We start from the raw sequence: 26192 nt of genomic DNA on the forward strand, positions 1-26192 counted from the left end.
CGCATTTCTGATGGACTTACTCCACCCTGGCAAGACCACATTTCCTTTCTGTTGTATATATTTTAATCGAAGCTTGGACATCCCAGCAAGAAAATGGAGGTTATGGTGAAAGACCTCAACAAAATGGCTACCCACAACTCAATAATTAAGACCACTATTTGTTTCATATATCTCCTCTTTTATTACAATGAATTCTTTCACACTCATGTGGCACAATTTCTTAACTGAAACACAGTAGTTAAACAAAGGATTTCCACCCAATTGGCATGACATGACATAAGCATTTTACTATTCTGTGGTCTCGTAATGTGTCTGTTTATTGTTACTGTGCACTTTCTGGATTTTTTACTCTCTTTACCTCATTCATTAGCAACATAACGAATTTACTGACGTTCGTACTGTACTAGAAAAAATCATACTTGATCCACCGTATTTGAAACTAATCCGCTACTGTCTCACGCAAATCGCACAGATTAAATACACAAAATAAATCACACTGGCAGTATAAAACACACCTCAAAAACAAAATGTTTGGTTATCTACTTGTTATGCTTTCCCCCTTCAAACATCAGTCATCACAGATTCACACGTCACTGACCCACGTAACAATTTTACTACCACAAACTCTGGAGGATATGTGCACATCTCCCTGTGCAATGCAACCCACATGGTGTTGCTGGGTAGATGGATGCACACCTTAATTAAATCTCAGAGTATCTGAATATCAAGCTGGCCTCACACGAATGTACCTGTATCTCATAATGGAAGTTTTGGTATCTTACTTATCTCACACACGGATCCTCAACTGAATGCTAGGACAAGCACTTCTAATTTTTTTTTACTGTCTCATAGTCACGTTGAGAGTCGCACTGTACTCACCACGTGGAAGTGCTTAATTCAAGTTGTGTACACGGAAATGTTAAGTATTTTCAACTTAGATTTACACACACAAGTATTTCAACTTAATACTACCACACGCTACCATTCGTCTCATAATTACAACACGTGGTTTCTTTGTCACTTCCAAAGAATCCTATGTTCCCCATGAATTTTTTTACCTGCCTATCTTTTTCCAAACAATTTACATGAGCCTCCCACCAAAAGTTTCTGAAAAGAGAAATCATTATTTTTATCTTTTCTCAAATATTCGACATGCACACCATTTTCATTTAAATTTGTTTTTATGGAGCACACATAGAGCACATCTTCACACCTCAGGAACCAGCGCCAGAGCGCTGAAACATGGACGTTCATCCTGTCATCCCGCGCTTCCGCAGAAGTGGGGGAGGACCTTGCCACCGTATTGGTCAGCCACATTCCAGGCCCTCTGGTGCTCCGGTAGACTTCCTCTCTTTGGTTTGGCCATAGGTGACCAGAGAACCGTTTCAAAGATGGTTATAGAATCTACCTTCACTATCAGTGGTCAGCAGACGTCCAGCCATTCATTCAATTCACAAACATTACCAAACTGGATTCAGGGATCTATTTTAAGGAAGTGCACATTTGAATAATGAAACATACAAATTGCCCTTTTTCCTACATTGGTATCCGGCTTCGGTGTATTAAATAAAATGGTATTATTACACAAAAAACGCTGTTCTTACAAGAACAACGAAGTGTGTTGGACATCTTTTCTATGTCGGGCAGTTACCCTTTCAGCTGAAGCAACCGGTTTTCTCTTATATCGGTTTTATTTCTACACCAGTTTAACTTGACTGTTAAAACCATTCAAACTAACCGACCTTGGGTTTTTTATTCCTATTATTTCCTGTAACAAATATAGAATTCTAACAAAGATCGAAAAATGTTTACCCTGTCCGTTTAAATATACATAGAATCAAAATATTAAATTAAATAGGTAAATAAAAGGAAACAGCCCGTACACCATTCGCTGCTTTTCTCGAAAAGTGATAAGTTGTTGAATATTACAAAAAAATCACCATTACTCTCCAACTGATTCTTATTTTTTTTAAAGTCAGCTCAAAAATAAGGTTGTATTCATTATGGTATCATGAATAGTCAGTGTTAAGGGTGCAAACTGAAGCTGAAGAAATATGTTTTTCGTGTTCGCTTATCCGTTTTCAAGGGATACGAGAAGATAAAGGCATATTATGTAGACACAGGCAGCATATCATCTACTTTATAGTTTTGTGAACGAATTGTTGTTATGTTTTAATTTACTACAGTATCATAATTTCCTTCCTCTTTTATCATTTCATACAAATGGCAGACAAATCTTTAATCTTTGACGGCTACACCACTTCGTAAGAATATTTCCAGACTATAGTTGGTGGCATTCCGCAATACAACGTATGTCTGGCAACCACAGCGAAAAACTGCTGTGTAGACCATGTGCACTACACCTCAAGCTACGGCAACAGAGACATTAATGTCTCAGCAATACTGTACCAATTCTTATGCCATGTGTTTGGTGCTCGTTTCGGTCGGCATTGTTATTAAAGCAACACTGATCAATTTTTCCATTTTCGATAATAATGCAATATTTTAAACCAATGCAAATTGTACGAACAAAAAATTGCTCTTTTTTTTAAAGAGGTTTATTTAAAAAATGAAAATTTTTAGCGTTGCTGCTATGGCTAATAGGTATTTCGGTTTTTTACTAGGTTATTAGTAAAAAATTAAAAAAGCATCTGTTATAGACCAGACCAAACAAATACCGAAAAATCTATCTATTCAGAACTAAAATACCGGTACGGTTTGAAATGGCCGGTTTTTCCCATCCTTAGCATATACACTGACTGTACAAAAAGTTCCGAGACTGATTTTATTCCTGGTGTACAACCGACGTCAGCGCAGTAACCACGGTAAACGACAGACGTGCATTCGACCATTCGGTTGTGAGTAGCCGTTATTAAGCAGTGTACCCACCTCAGAGTAACGGACACTCTTCCACTGTTGTATGATTCCTCATGTTGGTATCCACAAAGCGAAAGAATGGTTTCAGAACTGCACACACTTCGTCGAATAGAGTTAATGACACAATAAATATCTCAGAACCTGCTCGCTGTGTCCTACGAAGGCAATGGAAAGCTCCGAAACGTAATCTAGAACTAATTCTTGGGTGCCACCATCATTTTCTTTTCTGTATTTTCCGTCCAGCAGCAACGTCGACAACTATTTCCTCTACATGAAATTTTTTGTTACTGACTGGAGCTGCACTTTCAACAATATGCGCTGAAAAGTGCGCCCGGCAGCACTCCGTTGTCACATCTGCCACAGGTCACCGCCTATCCTGCCTTTATAGATGAGGTGAGCCTGAGAGCTTGTGAGGAGCTGACATCCAACAATTTGTGCCTTCTCGTCGTTTCACCGGCCTTCAACCACTTCTCGTAGATACCCACGGCTGTAGCACCGGAACAGCAGACCACATGCGCCGGTTCCGAGGTGCTCGTCTCCAGGACTAGGGCCTTTGACACTCTGTCCTCTGTCAAAGTTGCGTAGGCCTGTGGATTTCTCCATTTGTAGTCCATCGCTAGAATGATTTTCCATTCGTCTCAACTCCGCTTACATTCTTTCTTTATCGCATCCCGTGCCCACAGTGATACCCGCCGGCATTTAATGTCACGGTTGGCCGTGAACATTTATCTTTTTGGAAATTTTCGTGTGCAGGAAACAGCTTCAGACCGGTCACATCATACTTCGAAAACTATTGAACTCAAGAAAATACTTCTTTACCGTTATATGCCGATCTGTTATCCGCGTTCCCGCGTATATGCGATTTCAGTATCCAGTTCAGTGCTGCCACCTGTTAGCAGTACATCGAAGCAGTAATGCGTTAGCGCATCTCAACGCACAGATTCTGTCGTGTCTGTCGAGACGTGATTCGTCAATTCAGATCAGCAGAGCAACGAAGTAGCACTTGAAAAGCACTATGTTTAAAATATAGGCTAAAAGGTAAGAAACTATACCTGTTGAGGGAAAGAATCTTGTAGGAAGGTTCCAGCCACTAAAAACAAAGTTGGATACTTTGGATCGCCATGAAAGAGTACTGATGACTTTCGAATCCATTGTGAAAACTATTCACGGTAATGCGGAATCAGTTCGGAAAACCACTCACTCTTCAACCACTCTTCAAGTATGACTAGAGTAACCGAGTCTCGCTCGGAGGCGATGGAAAGGATTGGACTGAGCATCACAACTAATAGGACACCCCTCTCTCTCTGGATGGGTTATTCGAGCTAAAGGAAATATTTACGCAGAGTTCAAGAAAGAAGAGGACCATCCAGCATCTTTCTAGGCCAGTTCAGGTTGGTTTGGTCGCTTGAGGCATCGTTTTGGCTTTCACGACATTAAAATGATAGGAGAGGCTGCTGCAGCAGATGAAGTGGGAGCCGAGGAATTTAAAAAGTAGTTTAAAGAAATTATTACAGAAAAAGGCTATACTGAGAAGCAGGTTTTCAACTTTGATAAAGTGAGCTTATGGACGAAGTCTACCTAGGACCGATGCAACCGTTTTTTCGAAGGAAATGCTTCAGGTAAATGCATTTAAAAACCCCTTATGATCTACCGATCTCAAAATCCTTGGGCACTAAAGGGTTGTGGCAAGAGCTCACTCGAAATGGAATAGAAAAAGGTGGATGACTCCCTCCATATTCTGTGACTACTTTGTCAATGTACTGAACAGTGAAGTGAAGGCCTACTGTGTAAAAGAAAACAACCCCTTTCAAAATCTCTCCTTTTTGATAACGTCCCCCCCCCCCCCCCCCCCTATGGACCACTAAAGTCCGTCTGCTTAGCTGGTAGCTGGGTGGTAACGTGCCCCCTCCCATGCAAGCGGGCCCAGATTCGATTCCCGGCAGGGTTGGAGTTTTTATCCGTTAGGGGACTGGGTGTTGTGTTGTCCTCATCATCATTTCATCCTCATCATCGGTGCGCAAGTCGCCCAGTGTGGTGTCGATTGAAATAAGACTTGCACCTGGCGGCCGAACTTCCCTGTGTGGTGCCTCCCGGCCAACGATGCCACACGCTCATTTCCATTTCTAATAAAAACATAGAAACCTTGTTTCTGCCACCGAACACTACGGCTATCCTGCAATCCACGGACCAGCGAGCTGCTTCTACGTTCACAGTAACCTATCTGAATAAAATTTTCACCACTCTCACAAAAGAATGATTCGAATGACGATTACCATCAAGAATTTCTGGCGATAGTTTAATGTTAAAATGACGATTGTTTTTTTATATATATGACTGTCAATTTACGCGCATTCGATATGTGCTGTGATTCCGCGTTTAAGTTAACAATTGTATACAACAATATGTACCAGTACCTTGCAGGGTATTGGATTTTCCAAAGTTGCCTGTCGAATTCACGGACTGACATCGCTCCAAAATGTATGAATGATGTATGGAAGAAACTGTGGCCTGGTGCTATGTTAGTGCTAGAAGATGAAGTGATGGGTGATATAACCACTCCAACGAATGGAATTGCGGGCTTGATACACCAGACTGTGAATTCACTGATGTCGATGCCCTCAGACACATTCTCTTCATCGATATCAGTGAGTACCTCTCATTCCGAGGATCACAGCAATGAAGTTTTAATAGCTTCCAGTGAGAAGAGTGATAAATAAGAAAGTGAAGTCGAGGAAATTGAGCCTTTTAGAAAGCTGCCAACGAAGAAAATAGACGAGGTCTTCAGAATGGCCGACGCTGCAGTGACAATTTTTGAAGAACATGGTTGTGCAGAAATAAGGAGTGCAATAGCGAGGAGAGAATTTGAACGTTGTCTTAAATGTTTCAAAGAGTTGTGTAATGAACTGGCAAAGAAGACTTCACACCCAACAATTAAACATTTCTTTGAAAAAAAGTGTGGTACTTTAAATGAATGTCACGCGTATAGAAGGAAAAAATCAGCTACAAAGGATTTGCATGTAAGGAAATCCATCACGGAAGCTGAATGGACTATAGCACCATCAGAATATTCCGAGGTAGTTGATCCACAGGCTATTTAGGACGTAGATGGTCTTAACTAAAGTGACTTTTAGTGCATTATTGTGCGCTTCAGCGTTACATTTTGCATTGAACTGCGTTGCAGAAAGATGATAATGGTTATTTTTGATAAAAACACAGAGAAACTCTCTTATTTTAAAGTTAATAAATGAGAATACGAGAAACTAACCCCATAATTTACGTATAAAATGATTATCGATTCGGTAATGCGCGACGATTCCACGGAACGTTAAATATCGCATATAAAAATATTTACCTGTACCTTGCAGGGTAGTGGAACTTTCCAAAGCTGTGAATCGAATTGATACTTATAAGCTTCGGAAGAGGACGCTTCTTTGCAATTGTGTAATTCATCAAAAGTATTAAGCTTGGATCTCTACCTCACAGAAACAAACAAACCTTTGAAGTTTTGAAATTCTCTAATCTCACTCTTTCGACTACTTTCGTCGCACATTGTAATGCACGTGAAAATTAACGTAACATGAATAACATACTGCAAAGACTCAGTCAGATTTGCCTTGCGCAATGCTTTACGCAAAGGAAATGGCAACACAGATCGGACTATAGCACTGGTGAATGGTAGCCTGACAGAGTCCTGAATGATTTGAGCTACAGATGTTTGTAGGACGGATAAGGACTAAAGTGGTTATCCCACCAGGTGTTAGAAGTACATGAAATTGCTCAATAGTTCGCCATTGCGAGAGTAGTGCACTCTTCCCAATACAGCAACAATGCCAAATTAAGAGAATGTGGACGTGGACTATTTGTGGTAGAATTTATTTGCTATACTTTAAGAATACATTAGTCTTGATCTACAAACCTAGGACGTTCCGGTTTTATTGTAAACAGTCCACAACATCAGGTAAAACAGTATTAGAAATCATATTTATATATGTTTGACGTCTATTTATTATTACAACAATTTGGCTACGAAATGAAATCTGCATCCAAGTTTAGTTACCGGTACCGTTATCTGGAGCATCATGCGTGCAATGACAATCAAACTAACAGACATCTTTCAACGTCCATAGAAGTATGTTATGCCTCACACCTTGTAATTTGTAGCATAAATGAGAAAATAACGATGTATTTTACACAATAATTTTAATTTATTTTGGTAGATCTTCAATCTGCCGATGTCTTGAAATGGTATAATTGCACAGCCAAAAAGCCGTAGTTACAAAAAAGCTACTGAATTTGATCCTCGAGATGGAAAGTAACGTAACCCAGAGCGACGGCTGTAGCGATGTAGAAAGTGACTATTGCGTTACGTATCCCACGTTAAGTAACATAGTCCACGTCACAATGGACTCCCAGAAAATTTGACGCGTTTGATCCTGCCAGTCACGCTTTTCAGTGTTCCGCAACGCATGCAGTCAGTACTAAAACTCATAAATTCTTCGGATTCGCGTTCATACCCGATATGAACACGTTTTACTATGGGATCGACAATCGAATACGTGGTCTGTCTCTCATTTTCTCAAAACCTCGTTTCACAAACCTTTAATATTAATATACGGCCTATGTTCGGCTTGTAAGCCCATTTTCTAGAAGACTACTCATGTTTGCGGAAGGGGATTGTTGTGTTGCTGTGTGTTTTGCGATGTATATTTTACTTATTGCGGCGTCTTCTCTTTTGTGGACGTTGTGAAGGTGTTTTCACAGAAACCAGAGAGATTATTATAACAAACTGAATAAAACGCAATTACGACGAGTCGTCGGTAGACTGTAGGGCCCTTTCACCAGAATACTCAGAAGATTTCCCTGTACAACTGCTGAAAGTTTGTCGCTGGAGTTATGGTTCGCGCTGTATTCGAGTGCGTAAGTGTACATGTGTGTTTGTGGATGTGTGTGTGTGTGTGTGTGTGTGTGTGTGTGTGTGTGTGTGTGTGTTTGCCTATGTTCGATAAGATTGAGTACTTTTATTACTGGGCATACAGAGAATTTCGTGATTGTGGAATAAATTGTTATATTAATTACTGTATTAACAACTGTATTAATTACTGTATTAATAACTGTATTAATAAATATGGTGCAACTAGTCACTCTTCTTTTGCATGACTGGTCTCGTGTCAGTAAACGCTCTTCTGCATGCTTGGGAAACATGAGTTCATAGAGGGCGCCTTCTAATAACTATCCTTTCGCCAAAATATAGAGGGTGGAACTGGTTTGATGAATTTAACAAAGAAACAGCCACGAGACAAAAATTCGTCACTTGCACTTACTTGCCGTTGTTTCCACCAGATGTGCAGATACAACAGGCATAACAACACTTAACGACCTGAATCTTAGCGGAAAACTTCACAGAAAAAATGAAGGACGTTTTACAGACTGTAAGTATGCTCGACAAAAATATGTATGAGCGGTTTTGGGCAGTGCACACCAATCACTGTCACACTATGGTATTCAACACGAACTTAACATACGGTTTACATATGATAGAGATGAAAGTATAAAAGATGCAATGCTTAAGTGTCGAAAACATAAATGTTCTTATACTATTAAATTATTACTATAGTACACAAATTCCGAATTTCATGTAATGTCGTATTACTTCATATTTGTACGTGTCTTTCATAGCACATAACATAACAGTAACTTCCATACGTATCGTTTATTATTTCATGATAACTAAAGATCCTAACCTGATCTCCTATAACCAACAAAAACATATACATATAAACGCTACAATAAAACTTACTGTTGAGTATACTGAGTATAACATACGGAGAAATTTGCGAGAGCAAATAATACAAAGACTGTCCTTGCACAAAATCATCAATGAACTTACCACATTGTTTACAAGGAGATTTTTCGTTCATACTGACGAAAAGACACTTAACATAGCAATTAGCAGAGCAGCCAAAATCTTCCTATTGGTGGGCAGAGTAAGCTGTTCGAGAAATTTTGGCTTGCAACAAATTATTACTATAGGAAAAATGTGTCTGCTCACGTAGAAGTGACAATTAGGGACAGAACTCGTTCGGTAAAGTTTTGTTGATGTACTGGTGCTTTAGAAACAGTTGAGTCTAATGAATGGAGAATGGATAATTGAAGAGGGATGTTTCCTCAGAGACCAAGTTGTTAAAGATGACTCACATTTTGAACTGGAATTCGGAGGAATTCTACCGTAGCATTTTCAAAGATACTATGCCGGTATAATGGCGACATTAACCTCCAACTTTTCGGGTATGTTACGGAAAAAGGCAATTTGAATGACGGGATAGAGTCATGAGCCCCACTGGTCTCAGGTAAGAGTCTAGAGCTCTTACCACTGGGTTCTGTGAGAGTGAAAACGTAGCGATCTTTTAATATAGTAACTGTCCAAAGTCTGTGTCATTTCGAGCAATTTATTAAATTTATTGTACTTGTTTAATTCTGTTTTTCAAGTTCTCTGGGATTACCTAAGTCAAAGAAACTCGGTATTAAGACGTGTCATTGGATATATAACTCGCAAAAAAGAATAGCAAAACTAGATAATTGCTGTTGCATACTTATACAAGCACCACAGTATAAATAGTATCTGTGTGTTCATCTTTTCAGAGATGGTTGCGGGACTCGGCTGTTCAGTACAGAATGTCAAATCAAACACCTTTCAGCCGTCTAATTTACAAGTTGTTACTTTATTGGGCTACCAGTTCCAGCGATTTGCTACGCCCTCTTTAGGCCCCCTGATCAACGTGAGTCGGCAGATGATGTTTGAATGGATCGCTGCATCTAGCAGAAATCTACAGATACCAATCTTTGCATACTGGCCCCTATTTTCACTAGAACCGAGGTTGGAATCTTCCTACACGTCGGTCAGGGACAAGAAGGCGGCGCAACATATCGCCGAAACTGGCAGCCCAATAAAGTAACAATTTGGAAATTAAACTGCGGAAAGGTGTTTGATTTGACATTCTCTACAACAAAAATCTTTCCAGCCTACTATGAATATCTCTTGTGAAAAAAAAATTCAGTTGGTGTGCTAAGATGAAGGCCATCATTTCTACGAGATAATCCAGCATTTATGAGTAACATTTTTTTTTCACTTCTGACAGAAATATACTAAAGTAGAAGTTGCTGAAAAGTGTACACCTTTCCGTACAAAGGTTAAGGTAGTGTTATCCAAATTCTGCTCGTTTTTCAGTCTGCAGTTATAAAGAATGAACCATATTATTAACCACAATTCAGATGAATGAGTCTGTGTACAAGGACGGCACAGTTATTATTCCGAGAGACTTGAAGAACGACGTCCGTAAACTTTGCGAACTGACAACACAGAAAGCTATGACCTCCCTTTTCAGAACTAAGAACATTCTACATCTACATCTACATTTATACTCCGCAAGCCACCCAACGGTGTGTGGCGGAGGTCACTTTACGTGCCACTGTCATTACCTCCCTTTCCTGTTCCAGTCGCGTATGGTTCGCGGGAAGAACGACTGTCTGAAAGCCTCCGTGCGCGCTCTAATCTCTCTAATTTTACATTCGTGATCTCCTCGGGAGGTATAAGTAGGGGGAAGCAATATATTCGATACCTCATCCAGAAACGCACCCTCTCGAAACCTGGCGAGCAAGCTACACCGCGATGCAGAGCGCCTCTTGCAGAGTCTGCCACTTGAGTTTGTTAAACATCTCCGTAACGCTATCACGGTTACCAAATAACCCTGTGACGAAACGCGCCGCTCTTCTTTGGATCTTCTCTATCTCCTCCGTCAACCCGATCTGGTACGGATCCCACACTGATGAGCAATACTCAAGTATAGGTCGAACGAGTGTTTTGTAAGCCACCTCATTTGTTGATGGACTACATTTTCTAAGGACTCTCCCAATGAATCTCAACCTGGTACCCGGCTTACCAACAATTAATTTTATATGATCGTTCCACTTCAAATCGTTCCGCACGCATACACCCAGATATTTTACAGAAGTAACTGCTACCAGTGTTTGTTCCGCTATCATATAATCATACAATAAAGGATCCTTCTTTCTATGTATTCGCAATACATTACATTTGTCTATGTTAAGGGTCAGTTGTCACTCCCTGCACCAAGTGCCTATCCGCTGCAGATCTACCTGCATTTCGCTACAATTTTCTAATGCTGCAACGTCTCTGTATACTACAGCATCATCCGCGAAAAGCCGCATGGGACTTCCGACACTATCTACTAGGTCATTTACATATATTGTGAAAAGCAATGGTCCCATAACAATCCCCTGTGGCACGCCAGAGGTTACTTTAACGTCTGTAGACGTCTCTCCATTGATAACAACATGCTGTGTTCTGTTTGCTAAAACCTCTGGTCTGATATTCCGTAGGCTCTTACTTTGTTTATCAGGCGACAGTGCGGAACTGTATCGAACGCCTTCCGGAAGTCAAGAAAAATAGCATCTACCTGGGAGCCTGTATCTAATATTTTCTGGGTCTCATGAACAAATAAAGCGAGTTGGGTCTCACACGATCGCTGTTTCCGGAATCCATGTTGATTCCTACATAGTAGATTCTGGGTTTCCAAAAACGACATGATACTCGAGCAAAAAAACATGTTCTAAAATTCTACAACAGATCGACGTCAGAGATATAGGTCTATAGTTTTGCGCATCTGCCCTTCTTGAAGACTGGGACTACCTGCGTTCTTTGCAATCATTTGGAACCTTCCGTTCCTCTAGAGACTTGCGGTACACGGCTGTTAGAAGGGGGGCAAGTTCTTTCGCGTACTCTGTGTAGAATCGAATTGGTATCCCGTCAGGTCCAGTGGACTTTCCTCTGTTGAGTGATTCCAGTTGCTTTTCTATTCCTTGGACACTTATTTTGATGTCAGCCATTTTTTCGTTTGTGCGAGGATTTAGAGAAGGAACTGCAGTGCGGTCTTCCTCTGTGAAACAGCTTTGGAAAAAGGTGTTTAGTATTTCAGCTTTACGCGTGTCATCCTCTGTTTCAATGCCATAATCATCCCGGAGTGTCTGGATATGCTGTTTCGAGCCACTTACTGATTTAACGTAAGACCAGAACTTCCTAGGATTTTCTGTCAAGTCGGTACATAGAATTTTACTTTCGAATTCACTGAACGCTTCACGCATAGCCCTCCTTACGCTAACTTTGACATCGTTTAGCTTCTGTTTGTCTGAGAGATTTTGGCTGCGTTTAAACTTAGAGTGAAGCTCTCTTTGCTTTCGCAGTAGTTTCCTAACTTTGTTGTTGTACCACGGTGGGTTTTTCCCGTCCCTCACAGTTTTACTCGGCACGTACCTGTCTAAAACGCATTTTACGATTGCCTTGAACTTTTTCCATAAACACTCAACATTGTCAGTGTCGGAACAGAAATTTTCGTTTTGATCTGTTAGGTAGTCTGAAATCTGCCTTCTATTACTCTTGCTAAACAGATAAACCTTCCTCCCTTTTTTTATATTCCTACTAACTTCCACATTCAGGGATGCTGCAACGGCCTTATGATCACTGATTCCCTGTTCTGTACATACAGAGTCGAAAAGTTCGGGTCTGTTTGTTATCAGTAGGTCCAAGATGTTATCTCCACGAGTCGGTTCTCTGTTTAATTGCTCGAGGTAATTTTCGGATACTGCACTCAGTATAATGTCACTCGATGCTCTGTCCCTACCACCCGTCCTAAACATCTGAGTGTCCCAGTCTATATCTGGTAAATTGAAATCTCCACCTAAGACTATAACATGCTGAGAAAATTTATGTGAAATGTATTCCAAATTTTCTCTCAGTTGTTCTGCCACTAATGCTGCTGAGTCGGGAGGTCGGTAAAAGGAGCCAATTATTAACCTAGCTCGGTTGTTGAGTGTAACCTCCACCCATAATAATTCACAGGAACTATCTACTTCTATTTCACTACAGGATAAACTACTACAAACAGCGACGAACACTCCACCACCGGTTGCATGCAATCTATCCTTTCTAAACACCGTCTGTACCTTTGTAAATGCAGAGAATAACTTCGTAATGAATTAAAAGGGTGTAATACAAGAATCAAGTGTTTCTCCCCTACTGTTCAACCTATATGTTGAAGCAACAATGACAAGTTTCAAGAGTGGTATGAAAACTCAATGAAGAGATTTGCTGATGTAATTGCTGAGCTAAGTAAAAGTGGGAAAGAATTATAGGAACTGTTGAATGCAATAAAAAGCCCAATGGGTACAGTATATGGATTGAGAATAACTGACAGGGCCCATTTGTCGCTAAAAGAAGTTAACAAGTTTCAAACAAAGGCTATAATTTGAGAACGAAATGTCTGACAATGTACTTCTTAAGCGCAGCATTGTATGAGGGTGAACCATTGACTGTGGAAAAGCTGGAAAAGGAGAGAAATGAAGTGTGTGAGCTATGTTGTTACTAAAGCAAGCTGCAAATAAAATGACTTGATAAGAAATGTGGAGGTAATCCGTAAAGAAGACGAAGAAAGATAAATGTAGAAAATACATACGAGGAGACGGCGGTAGATAAAAGGACAACTATTGAGATAGCAGGCATTAACTATCGTGGTGCTAAAGGGAGCCGTAGAGTGTAGAAACTGCAGGCAGAGACTGATGTAGATCCACCAGTAGTCGAGGACATTGGGTGTGCGACTTGCAGATGAAGAGCAAGTTGTGGTGGGCCACATCAAACTGCCAGAAGACCGATGGAAGAAAAGGCTAGAGAATATAAAGTAAAAAAACTTCTGTGTTTCATATTCAGTGTCATTAGAAACCGAACCACTTAGATTCTTCACAAGATACTGAAAGTGATACCTCAAAAAAGTCTTTACTTGTATTTAACAGGTGTCTATTGTGTAGTGGCAACTTCTGCCACCGAATGTATCAGGATGAGCAAATGTAGCGGGAAGAGGTAGAAGGCACCATATTAAGGCTCGTCTGAGGTTTCCAAGTGATTTATTGTTCCCAACTACCGTGCTCCCATTCTTCTTGGTCTGCATCACAGAGCCCCGTAATGCTGAGGAAGCACCCCAGCGGCCCGTGAAATGCAATGCTGTGTCGAGCTGGCATTGTATGCCAGTGGAGTTGCATCATCATCAAGATGCCGGCAGTTGGTTCAGTGGTCTGCGTCCCTGCTGACTCACCGCCGATTGGTGTGAGCTGCAGGTGGCCAGCTGCGTCCCTCTCGCTAGCATGGCTAAGAATGCAGTGACAATGAGCTCCTGCGATCCAGCATCTGAATCTGCGGCCCTAGCCTCAGGATGCCCCGGCGTGTGTTGGAAGCCAGGACGACTGCCCACGAGGGCCTCAGGGGGTCGAACCAACGACCCACCATGGACTGGGATGCTCGCGCCCCATCTGCTGCTGTGTGTAGCCAGTGGTGTGACACGCCCTGCCATCCAGGAGAGCTGCCCACCTTCAATGAATCTCGTTAGAAAACGGCACCTATTTATATTCGGCTGTGCGCCTCTGTTTTGCCAATCGCGCCGCTTCATGTCACATATGCGTAACACTTAACCCTCTCTGGCAGTTCTACGCCCCTGTGGCCTCTGTATGCCTTCGCAACTGCTGGTATGCATGACTCACTGCAGTCCAGCTCGCACCTGGCTGTAACTTGTGCTTAGAATATCGCACAAAACTAACTTTCCCTATCCTACACGGTGGTGCCGCTACAATTGGTTTAAGTACATATTTTTGCATACCAGTTGTGGGAGAGGCGTTGGCATACATTCCGACCACTCACTGGTCGATTTCTGTATTACTCTGGTACGTTTGGAGTATTTAGGTCTCACTGGCGATCTTTGGGGGTGAGTATCTCAGTCAATGAAAGCCTAGGGCGTGGTGATGCCACGTGAGGGCGTTGTATGCGCAGGAAGGAAGGGAGGCAATTGTATGGAAGCAGTTGTACTGAGACAGTCAGCCTGTAGTCAGATGTGCGCAGTTCTAAGTGGGGTAGGAATATATTGCAGTAAATGTTATAACGAGTTTGTTGGCACTGAGCGGTTTTTCATATGAACTGCATATTATTATGAGTTGATGCGAACAGGTAGTGCTGAGTTGGGAGAGGCCGGTTGGAAACTGTTTGTATGAGACAAGCTGTGGTCTGATAATATTCTGTTGCTAGTCAGTCGAAGAGAAGGTATTGGTATTGATGCTGAGAGTGACTGCAATATGAGTTCTGAGAGAGCAAGTTACGTTTTTCGAATTGGTTTTGACAAGAACATGTTGCTTCTCTCTACTCATTTTGCTCAGCGATCCGAGATAGGGTGTTACTATCTTTTATTACAGCTTGGCGTGTATCTAGTGACAGTGTGAATTATTAGGTTTTCTGACGAACCACGAGGCAGTGAGACGATAACTGTGAGCTCAATATTGAGCACGGATTATGTTCGCGTCCAATATTGAACCAGTTATGGAGAGATAGTATACCACTGTTTTGAATCAACAAATATTTCCGTATTTTTCTTAATGTTACCGATTCAGGAACAGAGAAATGTAACTGTATTAAGTATAACAGATGATATGTGTTGTATTAATTTGTGCGAAGTTTTGTTCTAGTAATTATTCCAATATATCAGAAGTTAATTTGAATTTTCCATTTTTATACCTTGCGCCCGTCTCATGCTTCTTCTAAAGTAATCTTCAGTAAATATTTTGTGATTGATGTGTGAACCATTAACATTTGCTGCCACAGCACGGTGTCTATGATGAATCACAATTGCATGTTAGCGTCAATTTTATAAATAAATAAGATAACTCACGCTGCTGAACGACAAATCTGAGTCTGCCAAGTTCTTAGCTTATTCTTTTCTTGCCAGTTCATGTGCGAGTAATGGTATCTGTATTTAATTTTTTATTCTGATAAATAAGGGTAGTAACTGGCCGTTAATAGCCTACAGAGGTTGTTTTTTAGTCGAGCTACACCAGAACATGTAAAAAATACTGATAGATTGTACCGTTGCGCTATACATGTATTGATGTCTGTCGAACCGTGCTTGGATTTAGTCAGATGCTGACCATCGATATAGATATCTCCTTTTAACAGTCGCGAATACATATTTTAGACCAAAAATTTTAAATTATTCGCCTTGATGATATACAAATTGGGTGGTCAGGGCGAGAGGTAGCAAATGCTACTGGAGTGTCACAAAATGACGTTCAGAACTGATGGTTCGTTGTCAAAGACAGAAATTTAATCTACCCGCCAGATATAGAAATGGACCAAGTCTGTATGGTTAAGATGACGGCATGACTGCGAAAGCCACGACCACGCTACCTGGAGCAGCCAGTAGAGAGTCTCCCCGAGCAGACTTGCTGATCACCAAGCGGTGTTGTAAGTCCACCAGGCTTCTGGGCACCTCTGCAGCGGTTCACTCTGCACTGTATACTGTATACGTCGAGCCAATCATCTGCCTCACTGTTACACATTCTGGTACGAATACACATGTTAGGAACTGTTGTAACTGACTGGCGTCTCCAATAAAACCGTCTAGATCGCTGCCTTCATTTATTACGTTTCGCCACCTGCCTTCATCAGCTGTTAAAAACTTTGAACTTGCGAAACAAGGCTCAGTCTCAATATTAACGAAAATTTGGTTGTCACTGCTATTAAAACGTTTTATTCTGGCATATTTTTAGTACTTTATAGAATGTAAACAGCTTTTGTTGGAATCAACATGGATACCGCAAACAGCGAAATTGTGGAAGTGTTATGGCACTGTGCGTCCATTGACCCCCAGGGAGTCATTATATAGAATTCCATACTATTGCCTAGTGAACTAAATACGAGCCTGTGGAACATCAGACCACCTTTGTGAGTGGATTCAGCTTCCTAGATGATAACGAACAGAACGTCGTTCGTAACGCAGCAAAATCGTCGGATTTGAAGACATTTCGGGTGTACCTCATATGAATATTATACACTGCCTGATAACAAACGTGAAACATCCAGAAGATATGGCCGGATGGCAGTGAAGTTTCATAAATATGCACACATCGGCGATTATGTATATGATTAGAGTTGCAATTTTTCGTGACAAAACGACCAGCGGAATACATTATGATTGTTCTCGTTTTGTGTTGTTGCCAGGCCTGGTAGGGAATCTGTGTCATGAACAGCGTCCGATGTTGAGCGATCACTGTGAAGGATACAGAGATGCCGAGTACTCGTGTGGGAGAGCGTTATCACCACCTGACAGAGTTTGAAAGAGGCCTCATTGTGGGTCTCCACTTGGCCAGCTGGTCGAGCCGTGCAATATACAGGTTTATGGGGCAGTCGGATGTCACTATTTGGACTGGCGGCCACAACAACCAGATGGACAAAAGCTGGAAAGCCCATGGGGCGTAACTTCCTCACAGGAACCATCTAGCCGTGAGTGATTGATGGAAACGATGAGAAAACTGAACCTGTATGACTAGACGGGAATCTGACTGGCTTTACCTCTAAATGAGAATACCAGTGTCACAACCACTGTAGCGACGAGCTATAGAAGCAATGAAGAGGCTGCCTCATCACTTCGCTTAGTCTGTGAATGTTTGAAAGTTGCCAGGGAAAATATTTCGCCAGTCAAAACCCTTATAAATAATTTTCAGTGCGATGGGGTCTGCAGCTAAGATCAATTTTTTGAATGATTTCACGATGTCCTCAGCTCTTTATTTCATGTACGATTGTATAATTTCGGCAACAGGCCATTTTCAAGTATTTTATGGATGATTCTTTAGTAGTATATTATGCAACTTATGCGTCCTTTCTCATGTAATGCTCATAAAATACACTACTGGCCATTAAAATTGCTACACCAAGAGGAAATGCAGATGATAAACGGGTATCATTGGACAAACATATCATACTAGAACTGACATGTGATTACATTTTCACGCAATTTGGGTGCATAGATCCTGAGAAATCAGTACCCAGAACAACCACCTCTGGCCGTAATAACGACCTTGATACGGAGCTTGGATGGCGTGTACAGGTACAGCTGCCCATGCAGCTTCAACACGATACCACAGTTCATCAAGAGTAGTGACTGGCGTATTGTGACGAGCCAGTTGCTCGGCCACCATTGACCAGACGTTTTAAAATGCTGAGAGACCTGGAGAATGTGCTGGCCAGGGCAGCAGTCGAGCATTTTCTGTATCCAGAAAGGCCCGTACTGGACCTGCAACATGCGGTCGTGCATTATCCTGCTGAAATGTAGGATTTCGCAGGGATCGAATGAAGGGTAGAGCCACGGGTGGTAACAAATCTGAAATGTAACGTCCACTGTTCAAAGTGCCGTCAATACGAATAAGAGGTGACCGAGACGTGTAACCAATGGCACCCCATACCATCACGCCGGGTGATACTCCAGTATGGCGCTGACGAATACACGCGTGCAATGTGCTTTCACCGCGATGTCGCCAAACACGGATGCGACCAACATGATGTTGTAAACAGAACGTGGATCCATCCGAAAAAATGATGTTTTGCGATTCGTGCCCCCAGGTTCGTCGTTGTGTACACCATCACAGGCGCTCCTGTCGGTGATGAAGCGTCAAGGGTAACCGCAGACATGGTCTCCGAGCTGATAGTCCATGCTGCTGCAAACGTCGTCGAACTGTCCGTGCAGATGGTTGTTGTCCCCATCTGTTGACTCAGGGATCGAGACGTGGTTGCACGATCCGTTACAGCCATGCAGATAACAAGCCTGTCATCTCGACTGCTAGTGATACGAGGCCGTTGGGATCCAGCATGGCGTTCCGTATTGCCCTCCTGAAACCACCGATTCCATGTTCTGCTAACTATCATTGGATCTCGACCAACGCGAGCAGCAATGTCGCGATACGATGAACCTCAATCGCAATAGGCTACAATCCGACCTTTATCAAAGTCGGAAACGTGATGGTGCGCATTTCTCCTCGTTACACGAGGCATCACAACAACGTTTCACCAGGCAACGCCGGTCAGCTGCTGTTTGTGTATGAGAAATGGGTTGGAAACTTTCTTCATGTCAGCTCGTTGTAGTTGTCGCCACCGGCGCCAACCTTTTGTGAATGCTCTGAAAAGCTAATCATTTGCATATTACAGCATCTTCTTCCTGTCGGTTATATTTCGCGTCAGTAGAACGTCATCTTCGTGGTGTAGCAATTTTAATGGCCAGTAGTGTAAATTGGAGAGGTTTTTCGCTATTTTAGGAGCAAGGCACTTTCCAGCAGTTATTTTAAAGCTCTTATATCTCTTGTAAATATATCTGTTACCAATAATTTAGTTTCATTTTAAGGTGTTTATGAACAACGTAGTAATATCAGTTGCTTGTGAAATGCGACAATAATAGCTTTTACTTAAGCTACATTCGTTTATTTAAAAGTATTACACGCGATCGATATTAAAAATAACACGCTTTATCATTTGGCAGTTTTGCCTGATTAATGCGAAACACGCAGTCATATCAATGCAGACGTACAGGGGCACGCATTTTAATCCTATTTGCGCCACTAACTGGCGAATCGCATCGCGACACATTAACTGACTGGTTGACCTTGACTGACATATCAGTTAATATGACGTGATAAAGTTAGTCGGCTGGGAACGCAAATAGGATTAGAGTGCGTGCGCTTGTACATCTGGATTTGTTTCAGTGCGTGGAAGGATTTGGTCAAACAAAGGTGCGTGATGATGAACCGTATTAGCTTCGAAATCGATCACATATAAATTTTTTCCATAAGAAATACCGGAGAAGGCAAAATTACCATTTTTTGTTTTCTACAGGATGAGGCAGCTAAAATTGTTTACGCAAAACGAGTAAATACGGTATACCGAAGTGCGTTATTCGCAAGGCTACAGCGGACAATGCGAAGAATTTTCTGACGTTTGAAAGCAAATTTTTCCTTTATAGCTACTGTATTATAAAAACAACTTTTTTTAATCGAAATGTGTAACTGTTTCTCTAGCACTGGAAACGGCCTTTGAATACAAACTCGTCGATATAGCATGTGTGGACCTCCCTGAAACAGAAACAGAATTACATCGCCAAAAACCACTGCCCCTCAGTCAGGACAGGAGGTCACAGAAACGTGCGGTCTACTGTACCAAAGGTATAGTGACAGATTCATGGTGAACTATTGGCTGATACCGAAAAACGTGTCTGACCTCAGATATTTGTTTTACCAGTGAACAATAAGCAGACCTCTACTAACCTGCTTGTTACTTGGTTCCTGGATCGAGAGCCAGAATCTTACACAAAACTTAACATGATATTAACACTTTCTTCTTTCGCGTTCTTAACTTCAAACCGCCGAACACGTGAGACAGCGTTTAGTAAAGCAAACCTTCTGAACTAACTGATGTTTCTCCATTTCTCCATAAATCACAGGCAATCGATTCAATCAAAACAGGCTATTACTTTTGAGATCGCTCCAGAACAATTTCTTGTTTGTTTTTCACGATTACCGATTAAGTGTTTGATGAATTTACTGTAGAATTTGAATAGGTATGAAGAAACGACGAATGGGTTCGCATTCGAAATTCTTGTATTTCTTTGACGCTAATCTTTCTTTAGGAGACAGTGAGATATCGCCTTATTTTTATACCTCTGGCCCATTCCCTGCCTTACAGTCGCTCCATTCTAAGGTGGGGAGTAAAGTTTGTGACGTAGTGCGAATCTGCTGTGAAATGTGTGGCCGCCGGGTTTGGCTAAACAGCAATGTCAGTACCGTTTTCGAATACGATAGTCACCCTCGATCAAAAATCAGTTTGCTCAACTGCAATTTTTCTTTCGCTGTCCACTTAAAAAATGTTCAGATGTGTGTGAAATCTTATGGGACTTAACTGCTAAGGTCATCAGTCCCTAAGCTTACACACTACTCCCTAAGCTTACACACTACTTAACCTAAATTATCCTAAGGACAAACACACACACCCATGCCCGAGGGAGGACTCGAACCTACACCGGGATCAGCCGCACAGTGTTGTCCATAAAAACACAACTTTAACTAACCTGTCATTTACCTCTCACTTTAAGAATTTCGGTCGTCCCCGTATAAGAAAGGATAGAAGATCGACACTGTCCGGAGTTCAAAAGATTTGTATCCAGCCAGGAGAAGGGGGCGGATATGCAACACCCTCAGGGACAAGGTCATTCCATTGTCAATTAAGGTGGCAGATAGTTCGTGATTGAAGGACTATACCATAACAAATACAGACCACGTAAAACACACAGGTCACCGTAAAGGGTGCCCAGACAGTCGCGGCCATAATAGTTCGTGATTGAAGGACTATACCATAACAAATATAGACCACATAAAACTCACAGGTCACCGTAAAGGGTGCCCAGTCAGTCGCGGCCATAGCCCAGTGTACCCCCACTGGTGGCAACGCAGGCGCGTACTCTAGCATGTAAACGATCTTAAAGGTGCCAAATTGAATCCTGCGATAGACTGTCCAGATTGCGAATGGCGAAGGAGTAAATTCCCGTTTCATCACGTCCAATACACGTTAAATTGGTGAGAGATTTGATACTGTTGCTGACCAAGGCAGCTGCGGTGGCCGAGCGGTTCTAGGCGCTGCAGTCCGGGACCGCGCGACTGCTACGTTCGCAGGTTCAAATCCTGCCTCGGGCATGGATGTGTGTGATGTCCTTATGTTAGTTAGGTTTAAGTAGTTCTAAGTTCTAGGGGACTGATGACCTCAGAAGTTAAGTCCCATAGTGCTCAGAGCCATTTGAACCATTTTTGACCAAGGCATTTGTTGCACACAATGAAAAGCACGTTGCTATGCAGCAGCCGCATACGGACGTGCATTGTCCTGCTGAAAAAGCACGTCAACTTCCCTCGAAGAAACGGCAGTAACACGGGGATAACAGTCTGCACGATCTTGCAGGCACTGTTTACTTGGCCCGGCAAAAACACCACATGTGAGAGCGAGTCCTAAATATTGGCCATCTACACCATGAAACCCTGGTTGGACCTTTGTGTCGTGAGGGAATGCACTCTGGAACAGACAGCTCACCAGGTCTACGTCACATAGGTATACATTCATCAGTTGCGTGCAGACAGAACCAACAGTCATCGCTGAAGACCACGGAGCACCACCCACTCTCCAGTAAATTCTTTTAGCAGCCCAGAGTAGCCATGTTCGGCGGTGTCGTGGTGTCGGCTGTTGCCCGGTAAGAAGCGCAAGTGATATTAATCCTGCTGCAAGCAGACGTTTCCCAATTATTTCCTTTGTGCTAGGATTTCGTCCCTGGTTGATTTTCGGGCGGTCACCGTTGCTCGCACAGTGCGTCGATACTTACGTGCGTCGACATTATGCGGTTTCCGAGAGACTGCTCTACAGGTGTGAGAACGTTCTACTGGCCATTGTTGAAACCAAAGAGAAGCAATCCATATATTTTGCCTCCATGGGCAGCAATCTGTCGATATATCCATCCAACTTCTTGCAGGCCCACAATGCGAATCTATTCAGATAGCTGAAACTGTTCTAGAGGAATACTCACCCGTTGGTTGTGTCCTGGGATGAATATTGGTAACACTAATCACCTCTGAACTCAACACAGTTACTGCCTGAAGAGTAAAAACCGAGAGCGCACAGACAAACCTACTGAGCACCACCTGATCCCCTCAGTGAGCACATGTCAGACCCTGGTCCTGCTGAACACAGTCCTCGAAGGTGTTGCATTTGTTTTCGGCAATGTACGAGGCCTGTTCAGAAAGTAAGCTCCGATTGATTGCCAAATTGAAACCACAGTGAACATCAGAAATGTTTTACTTCTAACAATTAGCTACACCTTTCAGCTACTTCTCTACGTAGTCGTCGTTCTGACTTAGACTTTTGTCATAGCGTTGTACCAACTTTTCAATAGCCTCATCATAGAAGGCAGCCGCCAGTGCTTTCCGCCAGTTCTCCACGCTGGCCTACACCTCGTTGTCTGTGTCAAAATGTTGTCTTCAAAGACAGCGGTTCATATGACCAGAGATGAAACTCAGGGGGAGACAATTGCGGACTGTATTGTGGGTAATCTAACATTTCCATTTGAAAACGATGCAGGAGCATCTTCATTGCCCCTGCAGAATGCGGCTGAGAATTGTCTTGAAGAAGAAACAGCACGACAGTTATGTAATGTTAGCTGCATAGCTTCAGGCGAAATTTCTCACCAGGCCCTCGTACTTGGCGGCAGACACTATTTTCTAGACATCTTTACGCACTCACTGCGAGCTCAGAAATGAGAAGAGCGACGTGATGCTAACTGGGGTTATACTAGAGACACTACCCAACACATCTGTGCAAAGCTTTATCGGATTTTCATAGTCGTTTCCATTTCGCGACCGATCGGAGCTTACTTTCTGAACGCCCCTCGTATATATTCCAAAATTACAGATACGTTATTAGAGGAGCACTCCGTTTCATTCTACACTACCTTTCTCGCACAGTGCATATAACCGGGCCGCTGAAACTCCCACAAGCGGCTTAATTTGACAGTATGACTGACAAACAAACGAGGAACGCGAGGCGCTGCGCTACTGAACTAATTACAGCACAGCAACAAAAGCCGGTTCCGGCGTCCAATCCTTTACATCGTGGAGTGTCAGGTTTTGGAATAGCAACAAAGGACGCGTGAATTTTATGAGCAAGAAAAATTATCTTTTGTTTCTGCTCAGTGGAATACGTCGATTCCTGCTGGTAAAGTTTTAGAACGTAGCTCGAAAACTCTAGGACTCAAGTCAGATGTTAAGAAGAAAAGGGGTGCTACTTCAAGGCTGGCAAGATACTGTGCTTCAAGACATGCAAGATACTGAAGTAAACCGTGTAGACTAACACCTCGCCCTGTAACAGATCTTGATTCTTTCCAAAGCGATGCAGTTTGTTTTCACATTTATAGATATTATAGCGGGAAAGAATACCGCACAATAGCGAAGCTGACAATTTCTTTAAAAGAATGTGTTTCTCAGGGAACAAACGTTACTTAAAATGAGGTTAAAAAGTATGGGTCTTAGCTTCAAAAACTTAGACGGACGAAAACTATTGCTCCAAATAGCTCATGTCGTTGCGACTCGTGGTATTTTTTTACACAAAATTATATGAAACGATATACTTTCAATTATATGGTTATATGAAACCTGGATCAACGCTGGAGAATAATTTGATAAATACTGGACAAATGGTACTGCGAACAGAAGCAGTCAACAGCCAACGGAAAGATAAGGCAGATTAATTGTGGCCTATACAGGTTATTCAGGTTAGACAAGCACAGACTGTAGACGGAATTATAAATGCGAATAAACAGTTCATGATTTTCTGGTGATAATGATGACGGGAACGATGGTTTTGGCGCCGATTGCAACGGTATTGGAAGAGAACTGGATGCAATTACGCGACTGACACGTAAAATGATGAGTGTAAATGTATACAGAACTAATTCTTTCTGTTCGCAAACGAGTAAGCTATGCAACCTTTTTTTTATTTCGTGCTACGACTATGGATAGCATGTTCTTTGGTACGCTTACGTCTACATTATTACACGACGTTTCCTATGCAGCTATTACGGCAACAATTGGAAACGGCTTTTCAGCAACATTATTATTAACTTCGTGTGTCGTTTACTTCCAGGTTTCATATAAAATCAAACGCTTTTTGTCCGTAGTTGTTCTCTCCATTGTTAGAAAGGAGTTCTTTGCTGTACTTACGTATGCGTTATCATGCGACACGTGCATAGTAGCCGACGTTTAGAAAACAAACTTCGGGACTGTCAACAGTGGGCGTGTGTGGCGGCGGCTATTGCAACAGCCGGCCGGCCAGAGTGGGCGAGCGGTTCTAGGCGCTGCAGTCTGGAACCGCGCGACCGCTACGGTAGCAGGTTCGAATCCTGCCTCGGGTATGGATGTGTATTATGTCCTTAGGTTAGTTAGATTTAAGTAGTTTTAAGTTGTAGGGGACTGATGACCTCAGAAGTTAAGTCCCATAGTGCTCAAAGCCATTCGAACCAACCAGCTATTGCAACATCGCATCCCAGTATAGCCACTGACATGTTTCAGCCATACGGGTATAGACGAACTTTCGGCGTATATCGTACCTTAACACACCGCATATCCCCCATCCGTCCGTCAACCTCCAGCGCTCGCCACACACTGCCTGGGCCCTGGAGAGCGCCACTACGTCAGGGGGGAAGGACGGGTGGGTGGTGGTGGGGGGGGGGGGGGACGGCACTGACTCACACCTGACTGTAACCGGACAAGTTTCACGTAGTGTAGACATAAGAGTGCAATATACTGCAATATATTTTTTCTTCCTCTTCCATTTCTTCGACGCTTGTGAACGCAGGTGGCTAACTTCAAACTGACGACAAAGCAAAAGCGAAGAATGGTGCGGCTGAATGGCGTAGCAGATTTTCGCTGCTTCTTCTCAGGTGTGGAATATAACGCAAGCGAGAGTGCACAGAACCTCTGCTCTTCGTGCCGGCCAACTGTTGATGATTTCAGATTATTAAGTCTCCTGGAATCCAAATAAGCTGTGCGTCGAATGTTAGCTGGCGCTGGTCATCTCGAACAAGCGAGCAGATTGTAATGCACTGCATGAAGCAATTGTACAATACTATTTCTAATAAAACACCGAAACGAGGCATCAGATTTCATGAGGACAGAACTCCTAGTATTTCATTTCGTGACACTGGTCTCCTCAGATTCAAAACTAATAAATCCTTGTAAAATCAGAGCCGGTCACCAGCAATAAAATTATGTAGCACGCACTGTGGGCGACTAAACCACAAATAAGGTACCCGAGGAACAGAAATAATCTCTGCTGATGCTTCAGACTACCGAATCTCCTACATGGATGTACGAAGATCTCTTATGTACATCGATGGCGCTCTAGTGAACGTTTACGTGCTGAAAATGGGCTACTTACATATTTTTTCAAAATGTGGGTCGTTTTGGAAAGCTACCTTATGGAAACACTATACAGAGTGGCCCATTGATCGTGACCGGGCCAAATATCTCCCGAAGTAAGCGTCTAACGAAAAAACTAAAAAGAACAAAACTTGTCAAGCTTGAAGGGGGAAACCAGATGGTGCTATGATTGTCCCGCTACATGCGCTGCCATAGGTGAAACGGATATCAACTGCGTTTTTTAAATAGGAACTCCATTTTTTATTACGTATTCGTGTAGTTCGTAAAGAAACATGAATGTTTTAGTTGGACCACTTTTTTTTCTTTGTGATAGATGGCGCTGTAATAGTCACAAACATATGGCTCACCATTTTAGACGAACAGCTAGTTGGTAAGATGTAGGTTTTTTAAATTAAAATACCGACCGTAGGTACGTTTGA

The 26192-nt window shown here is 42.3% G+C and overlaps 1 protein-coding gene across 1 annotated transcript in view; it reads right to left on the reverse strand.

The window, feature by feature from the left end:
* The window catches only part of LOC124712147 (UDP-glycosyltransferase UGT4-like), a 46225-nt gene extending 21242 nt beyond the window's left edge, over window positions 1-24983 (reverse strand). The window contains exon 1 of the mRNA XM_047242444.1: window positions 24942-24983. Coding sequence (XP_047098400.1) covers window positions 24942-24965 — 24 coding nt within the window. The 5' untranslated portion in view covers window positions 24966-24983. The remainder of the gene's footprint in view (window positions 1-24941) is intronic.
* Window positions 24984-26192: the final 1209 nt, after the last annotated feature.

The sequence above is a fragment of the Schistocerca piceifrons genome, chromosome 8, assembly GCF_021461385.2.
Source record: "Schistocerca piceifrons isolate TAMUIC-IGC-003096 chromosome 8, iqSchPice1.1, whole genome shotgun sequence".
In the NCBI taxonomy this organism is placed as follows: domain Eukaryota; kingdom Metazoa; phylum Arthropoda; class Insecta; order Orthoptera; family Acrididae; genus Schistocerca; species Schistocerca piceifrons.